Source organism: Cynoglossus semilaevis, chromosome 9 (assembly GCF_000523025.1).
Source record: "Cynoglossus semilaevis isolate Cse_v1.0 chromosome 9, Cse_v1.0, whole genome shotgun sequence".
Taxonomy (NCBI): Eukaryota; Metazoa; Chordata; class Actinopteri; order Pleuronectiformes; family Cynoglossidae; genus Cynoglossus; species Cynoglossus semilaevis.
In genome coordinates, this window is record NC_024315.1 from 10,633,761 (window position 1) to 10,642,828 (window position 9,068).

A 9,068-nucleotide genomic window follows, 5' to 3' on the forward strand; every position below is an offset into this window, starting at 1 on the left:
TCGCTAACTTCAGAAACAGAGGATCTGTTTATTTAGCACTGAGTTCCTCCATCCATTCATTATCTAAAATAAATATAAAAATATTTTTCAATCAGTCTTTAACTGATCATTTGACACCTGTCAATCAAGTTGAAGATAAATATAGTGTTTCATGTCTGTTTTTCAAGATAAAAGCAGGACTAATATATTTGACAATCAATGTTGTCCAACCCATTCTCTGGGAATGTCTTCTGTCCTATCCTTCCCGGATCCTGAGTAATGGGCTGCAGTGCCTCACATTACACCCGACCAGACCAGACCACTTTGATCACAGTTTCTAAGGAAAAGAAGAAAATTGGTCATTCTGACGAAGCATCTTTACTTTGATTTACTTTTAATTTCTTGCAAAACCGAAAACATCCTCCCACGATCCATCTGTGGGCCCCGACCCACCAAGTCTTCGGGAGCCGCTAACCTAATAGACACCGCGTGGATTTGAATGTGTGTATTTTTTGCGTGTGGCGAGAAGGTCCCACTGGAGAAGTTGCTGGTTGTAATGAGGAAACACTCCCCCATCACCCCCTCCCCCTTTGTGCACACACGAAGTGTCTGCATCTCTCTCTCTCTCTCTCTCTCTCTCCCTATGTGTGTGTACGTGTGTGTGCAGCGAGACGTTGTCGCACTCCGGCCCTTACGCACACACATTACACACGAACATTGCGCTCAGGCTGGGAGTTCAGTTCCTCAGCAGCTGCGGTGGAGTACTGAGAGTGGTCAGAGGGAGAGAGAGAGCGAGAGAGAGAGAGAGAGAGAGAGAGAGGGGGAGACTGAAAGGAAGAGCGCACAGAAAGAAGTAAAAGAGAGAGGACAGGCGGCGGCACGGACGTCAACAGAAGGACACAATCAAACAAGGAGAGAGAGAGATAAGGAGAGAGCGAGGTAGAGTGAGAGAGAGAGAGAGGTAGAGAGAGGGAGGGAGAGGGAGAGACAGAGGAGCAGTAGGCAGAGAGCTGGATATCTGGTGGCTCACTCCCACATCTCATCTTCACTTTGCTGGGACACAGAATTGATGGTAAGAGACGTTCATGTCTTTCTGCGCTCGTCTGTCTGCGGTAAATACAGCCTCTGTTTACGGCACTGGGTTTGCGTAAATTCTCCTTTTTAAAAATAAAAATAAAAATAAAACCATGTTCTTTAGTTTGGCCGTGCGTTGATGTGATATCCCGTGCCTTCAGTTCTGCGGTGTAGTGGACGGTTTAAATATTAGGTTAAAGTTTTCAAGTGAGAGAAGACAGTCGCAGGGTTGACGTCTGTCGTTGACTCCTTCTGTCAGCATGTGTTCAGGGACAAGTTTACTAACTTTTAGCACAATCTTTTATCACCGGTCCGCTGTGTGTGTGTGTGTGTGCATGCGAGCGGATGAACATGTGTTTGATTTTGTGTTTTCATCCCAGTGTGTTGACCATGTGACCAAAAACCCAAAAAACCCTAAAAGGCCGTGAACACATCAGTAACTGTCCTCACCAGTTAAAAAACCAACATTTTCCCCATTCTTCCTCACCTCCTCACCATCACACCACCTCCTCACCTCCATCCTTCTCCTCATCCCACCTTGTCCAGGATAAGGCCCCCCTAAAAAACCCACACGCCATGTTTTCTCTCTCTTTATGAGATTTACCTCCACACACTTTACACTTTACAGCATCATCCTTGCCAAGAACACACACACACACACACACCTTGTCCATCATCTCATCACTCTCTTCTGTCCTCACTGAGGAAAAAAAAAACAAAAACAAAAAAGGCAACACGACCCCAAAAGAACCCACCTTTACTGACTTTTCCCCCCTTCTCTCTCCTCCTTCACATTCCCACATCCCTCCCGCCCTCCCCCTCTGTCTCTCCCTCTCTCTCTCTCTTTCTCTCTTTCTCTCTGTCCCAGTCCAAAGAGGCAGGGTTGGATGTGAGAGGCAGTGAGTGCAGCGACACAGTCCCGCCAGAGCCCAGCACGGACCCAGAGCTGCCTAGGTCACCTCCGGACACCGCTGACAGACCCAAAGGCTCGGCTGTCATCCTCCAGAGCATCCACAGCAGCAGCAGCAGCAGCAGCAGCAGCCGCAGCAGCAGCAGTGGTCTGGGTGGCATTAGCATCATTAGGAGCAGCGCTGAGGGAGCAGGCGAAAGCTCCATGCAGTTCAGCACAAGACCTCCAAGTGCTGAGCAGCCAGGCTTCATGGGGACATGGCAGCAGCAGAGCACTGACAGCAACCTCCTCTACAGAATGTCCCAGCAGGTACGTCCAGCTCAGCAGCAGCACTCACTCACCCCTCACTCACCCCTCACTCCACATCGAGCCTTCCGTCTTCCTCTCCCCGCGTTCTTTTCTGGTCTGCATCCAGGAAACAAACTTTTCATTCTCTCTGTTGTGGTCTGCATCCAGGAAACAAACTTTTCATTTTCTCTGTTGTGGTGTTTGTTGTTTTTATTTTTATTTTTATTTTTTTAGTGTGTCATGCGCTTGTCTGTGTGTGGAGCATCAGTTTGTTCACGTTACCTTAGCTGTCTCTGTGTCCAGATTATTTTTCTTTATTTTTAAACGTACTCTTGTGCTTGTCTTTTAAACCTTTCCGTATTTTTGTCTTCTTAAAAAAAATTAAGAAAAAAAAATCAAGCATGTGTCATTAGATATAAAAAACACAACACTTTCCTGGGGAAATTATGACCTCAGTCTGATATAAATAACTAGAATTTACAACTTGATGAATTATCCCTGTCTGGACTGGATGCTTACACGCTTAAGTCTCCGTAATTGGTGTAAGAGCCCGTGTTGGAGTTTTAAAGCAGGCAACAGCCGTGTTTTGATAACCTCGGTGCAGATAAAGTCCCGGGAAGGGGCTCCCCAGTGGGACCGGCTAATTGACTTCATGTGGCCGTGGCAGGAAGCCTCTAGCGCGGCTGCAGAAGAGCAGAGGAGCCGCGAGTTAACACCGCTGGCTCCTCTGGAAAAGTGCAGCTGATAACGGACAGAGGGACAGCCATAGTTACCTTACCATAATAGTGTGTGTGATGCTTTAAAAAAAAAAAAAGAAAAAGAAAAAAACATTTATTTTTTAAAAAGAAAGATATTTAAAGGACGCCGAGTTGAACGTTGATGTTGGATATTAACGGAGGGGAAGTTCGAGTCCAGTTTTGTGCCGGTGTGAGAGTGTGTTTGAACGTGTGTGTGTATGTTTTGTGTGGGTAAATTTGTGCGTGTGCGCGCGTGCACGGCCGTGTGTGGGAGAGAGTACAGATAGAAGATGGTTGAAGTGCAGTTAATCATAGCGGGAGCTGCGGGCTCTCTGTACCGTGAACACGCTGGTACACAGCCGGGCCACAGCCGGGCCACAGCGGCTCTTGTGCAACAGCTTCTCCGTCTATCTGTGTTTGTGAGCGGCGCCAAATGACTCTGTCACCTTGTCCGCAGCTCACAGCCTAAACTGTAGTCACTTTTGAACTCTTTATTTTTATTTTTATTTCAGCCCCGGGCTTGTTTCATGATGTCATTTTTCTGCCTCTGCTGCTCCTACATTTTCTGTATTTCTTTTCACAAAAAAACAAAAATTGAGTTTGCAAAACTCTGCTTCTACCGTGGTCATAAAAATACGTTTTTTCCAGTCTTCTGACATAAAACAAAAAGTTGAATTAAAAGTGTATTGATTGAGACGGGTGATCACGTCACTCCTGTGCTCAGGCAGGTGGACGCACGTGGGCCCAGCGCTCAGCATCCGCTGGGACCCACCATTACACCCGCGTTCCTTTTTTACAAAGGCGCTCCGTTGTTTAACTCTAATCAGCTGTGGACTCGCTCTTATTTATCCCTGCTCGCGCCACTCTCTGCGTGTTTAGTAGGCATGACATAAATTCTCCGAAGGAAGCGCGTTCCTTGACAGACTCGCCTTATTGGAATCTAAGCGATAATGACTTTGTGTTTGCCGAGGCTGGCGCACCCTGGGGTGTTGGAGGAGAGAGGGGGAGAGGAAAAATAGGTTAGGGGCTTGCCTTTCAAAATAGCCACATCTTTTACCTTAAAGATCAACAGGATGGCACCAGGGATGCGGTATTTTATTGTTGTTAAAGCCAAATTATATTTCCTCCTGATCGATGGAGACGCAAAGCAGCTCTGCGCCCTGGTGCGCACACACCCGCAGCTGTGGTGAGGAGGAGGAGGAGGAGGAGGAAGAGGGCATCTCAAAGACACAACATTTGGAAGTGCTTTAAAATTTTTTTTTTTTTTTGCTTTTCGAAAATAACACACACGTGTTAGGAGTTTTTAAAGTGAGCAAATTTATGACGTCGACAGAGTTTGTTTCTATTTTAAATTAAGACAGAGGTCAGGCGTGAAATATCTGCCGATCTCAGTCTTACTGATCGATGACTGACTGTAAAGTAAGGGATGGTTTTTAAACAGAACATTTTTCTACAATATTATTATTATAACATTAACCTGGTGACAGCGATGCTTTCTTCAAAATATATATTCGCACGATTTAACTGAAAACCAGCTCAAATTCAAATCACATTTCTCTTCAAAATGTCTCGGTTTCACTTGTTATTTATTTATTTATTTATTTTGTGATTCAAGTGCTCTTTGAGAATTTTCTTATTTTTAAATCATCACAGAAATAAAGAAGAGAAAGATAAAAAATACAAAAAATAGGCAATTAAATAAAAAAAACATCAATATGTTTTAAAATATTTTTTACATTAAAACAATGAAAAACAATTAAATTACGTCTATTGGATAATTCCACGTGCGCTCTCCTTCTATCGTTTCATATTTCTTTACTTTTATTTTACTAAACGAAATTTAAACAAAATTGACCAATGAGGTTTTTTTTTTTGGTAGAGATTTATCCACAGTCTTGTCTAAAAAGCCGGCCTTTAATGTACTTTCACTCTGAGATATACCGCACACAGCGGAGGATTTACACTCCTCACAGTCCACACCGCTGTCATCAACATAAAAAGAACGTGCAATTTAAAAGAAATCAGTGGAACTGTACAGCAGAAACGACACATATTTTCTTCTGGATCTTAATTTCCAGAAACATCTGCGCGTCTTTGGTAGAACAGCACGATAGAAGGAGAAGTTTGTACTGCGGTGATCAGAAAGAGAGAATGCGGGAGGGTGAGAGAAACAAATAAACAAACAAACATTAATTAGCAGCTGAATTGTTTCCCAGCCATTTAACGCAGCCATAATAATCGCAGCCTTAATTCAGCCGCTGCTGCATCCAGTACAGTCTACATGCATGGCCATGAATATCGACCCCTGCAAGTTAAAAACCCCTCCGTTAGACCAGACTGTACCAGCCTAATTGCTACATCAGGAATTATCCTTGTACACAATACAGGAGCCGCAGGCCGCGACTTTTTCCTCTCCTCATCTGCGGAGGAATGTGGGAACCACTCAGGGGTTAAGAGGAGCTCGTAAAAAAAAAAAAAAAAAAAAACCGGGCCCCAAGCTCTACCAACCGCAGGATCCGATGATGCCACCCAGGTTCAGGAGCAGAGCTGAGACAGAAACAATAATAATAATAATAATAATAATAATCAGTGGATGTGTTCAGACTCTAAAACAGCCTCTTCCTTTTCTTTTTGCAAGGCTGCTGTAACGCGACTTCCTTTGAAGTGCGACAGGTCGACTATGGGCCGAGATCTTGAAGAGGTACAGTGGCTTCACAGCTTCAGTCTGCTCTCAGTGCTGCTCTTGTCAAACACCTCACACCGACGATGGCGTTTACAAAGCTGCAGAAATGAGAAATACATTTCTGACACTTTCTCGACCATTTCAAGCAATTGTATTCTATATAATTGTACCGGTTCAGTTTGATAAAAAAACACGCGTGCATTTACATCAATCACAGGAGTGCACGGCTTTCCTTAAACAGTCAAATAAAAAAATAAAATATAAAATCTAAATCAAAACCTGCAAACTTCCATAAATTTGAATTTAAGGCATTTTAAAAATATAGAATTCATCAAGAGCTGTGGATAAAAAAAAATTATTAATATTATTTTATTTTTCTTGTGTAGAAATATTTCTGACACACTTCAGGTTGTTCTCTGTTCCTCAGTTCAGTTGAAGGTCTTTTTTTTTTTTCAAACTGAACATCTTTCATTTCCTGGAGTCTCTTCCAATTACTTTTATTTGCGTTGAAGTGGTTTTCATTTGAACGTTTTGTCGTCTGGCGTTGGGACATTTCCTTCATCATGCTACACTCATACTGGCTCACTTTATTCCCCCCATGATTTCACATGTTTCCAAATGAGCCAGAAAGTCTTGTCTGTTTATGTTAGAGTTGAGAGTGAATGCTATTGGCTGTGAGGCCATGGTGACAGACATTTATGGAATAACATGTTGGACTTTGTTTTGTCTGACTGGAGGAACGGGCTTGATATTATCCTTCTCACTGCAGATCACAGACACTGCTAATCTGCCTATTAGCACACTGATAGGTCTACAGCACTGTGTGTGTGTGTGTGCGTTCATGTGTGTGTGTGTGTGTGTGTGTGTACATACCTAACTGTTTTACACACGGTGAATTATAGACAGGCTCCATGCAGCATATGTGGTGCATATGCATTTCTTCTTACCATCGTGTGGAAGTGGAAGGCAGTGATTTGATGCATATGTGTAGCATTATCCACAGTGAGTGAACATGTGTGTGTGTGTGTGTGTGAAAGGCAGAGAGAGAGAGAGGGAGGGAGAGAGACAAAGAGGGACAGTGATTACACTGTAATGTTATTTACTGTTTTGGTGTCTGTTTTGATGGGTCGGTGCACACAGAGAATATGGATGAATATATATATATATATTTATATATATGCATGTATCCAGTGTCAAGTGAGTGTGAGTGTGTGCGCACACGTGTGTGTGTCCTGACAGTTTTGTTTTCGTGAGTGGGTGGCTAGCTAAATATTCATGTGCCCGTTGTGGTGCGCGTGTGTATGCGTGTATGTGTGTATGTGTGTATGTGTGTATGTGCACATGCTTGACAGGGGGAGGGAGAGAGAAGGAGACACGGAGTGTGCAGTTTTTGGGAGTGTGTATGTTTCTGTGTGTTGGCTCTGGTTCCATGTGTGTGCGGGTGCGAGGTGAAGTGTCTCTTGGCTGGCCTTGGCTACACTGAGCTGGAGGAGAGCAGAGGTGAATGAAGAGATTTGCAGAAAGACACGCACCACTTCCCCCATTACTACTTTTTTCTTATTTTTTCCTTCTTCGTGTCTCCTAACTGGTTCTCTTCTCGCTGTCCTTTCCCTTACTCCTCTTATCCCCCCCCAGAATCCCACCCCCTCCTTCTTTCTTCTTGACCGTCTATTCCTAAAACTCTATCCCGCTACCAGTCCTCCAGATGCTAAATCAGATCATTTATTCTGCAGCTACTGTCTTTATTGAAAGGGCTCCTGAGATCGCAGATAAAGTAACGCTGGATCAGTTCACGAGCAGCAGGTATGCAGTAAATTTCAGGTATTATTTGGTATAAAAAAAGGAACATGGCTGAACTGAGAACAGCTGAAGGTTTTTTAAGGATGCACCTTTTCCCAAAAAGATAAAATTGCAGAAATAAATAAGATTACAATAGTACAGCTGGTCATTATTTGTAAATTCGCATTAAAAACACTGCAAAAGTCCAGGTAGAACAACAAAAGAACCACAAGTACTGACACATTTCTGACGCAAGTCTCTGTGCAAGTGCAGCAGTACAGAAGTCCCTGAAGGCAGCATTATTTTTGAAGAGAGAGTGTACAACACGGCTGCTGCGTGTGTTTTTGAGTCATATGTTTTAACGCAGTACAAGGATCACACAAGGTGTCATTCACACTGTTTGTCCGTCCCACAAACCAGAAAGATGTGACGTACACAACACCCCGTACTTGAGACTAATTCAAAAATCAATTTAAAACAAACAAACAAAAAAATCACATGATTTCCCTCCTTTGTTGAAATTAAAGGTTCTCTTTTCCCCCCGCCGCCCGTGTGCTTCTAAAGTCAGGCTGTTGAAGAGACGTGTCAGTGGAGCTGTCCACAGCGACAGCTCTTATCTTGGTTTCTTCACTCTGTCATCTTTTACTCTGACAACCTTAAAACATTCACAACTATAATTATTTTTACAGTGAAAAACATTGTGTAAAATAAATCATTCTGCAAATGGCAGTTATCCCAAGGGTCAGAGGTCGTACAGTCACCTCTGTTGCCATGCAGCAATGCCTTCCAGGAGCAACGACCCCTACTCTATGTGTGTGTGTGTGTGTGTGTGTGTGAGCTACCTAAGGCAGAGCAGCAATCAATACGTATCATGTGAGCATCACTCCCGGCCCTCCGTGTCAGCTGCTTCCTGTTACCCTGAGGAGGCTTTTACTTCACACAGCAGTGTATAGAGAAATGACCGTGGAAGTGAAAAATGGCTTCTTTATCATTTGTCTGCAGGACAGTTATGTGTGAGAGAGAGAGTTTGTGTGTTTGTGTGTGTGTGTGAGAGAGAGAGCGAGCGGAGGAACGACAGAAACGCAGATCCATCTGCTTCATTCTCATCACAGGGCGGTGGTAAAATGTAAAAGGAAGGATGGAAACGTAGTTGGGCTTTTATATAGGAAGACGTCGGCATGGACTAGACAGATGGACAGACGGACAGACAGACAGACGGACAGACAGACAGATGGACAGACGGACAGAGAGATGGACAGACAGATGGACAGACAGATGGACAGAGAGACGGACAGACAGAGAGACAGAACCTAAATTTAAAGATTATATACTTTTATCGTTGTTCATTGTTCAACTTCTACGGTTACTTCCTTCTTTCCAGTGCCCCAGTTAAATGTTCGTCTCTTGTTTCAAAATTCAAACACAAAAGACAGGCGTTACATTTTTTTTCCTTACTTTTTGGAGTTGTTTCCTGCAGAGAGGAGAAGTCATTGGTGTGAAGAGGAAGTGTGTGTTTGAAGGGCCAGTCGTTCAGGATGTCACCCCCCCACCGCTGGCTAATGAGGGGGACCTAAGCACAGAGCCAGGGCACACACACACACACACACACACACACAGC

At 43.8% G+C, this 9,068-nt stretch overlaps 1 protein-coding gene across 2 annotated transcripts in view; it reads left to right on the forward strand.

Annotated features, from left to right (window-relative positions):
* bnc2 (basonuclin zinc finger protein 2) overlaps window positions 1–9,068 on the forward strand; it is a 146,952-nt gene that overhangs the window by 52,656 nt on the left and 85,228 nt on the right. The window contains exons 1-2 of one of the 2 annotated variants that reach the window (XM_008317174.3): window positions 193–1,051; window positions 1,922–2,272. In XM_008317174.3, coding sequence (XP_008315396.1) covers window positions 1,049–1,051; window positions 1,922–2,272 — 354 coding nt within the window. In that variant the 5' untranslated portion in view covers window positions 193–1,048. Of the gene's footprint in view, window positions 1–192; window positions 1,052–1,921; window positions 2,273–9,068 lie in introns of those variants that run through there. The other variant, XM_017035441.2, reaches the window with a different exon arrangement.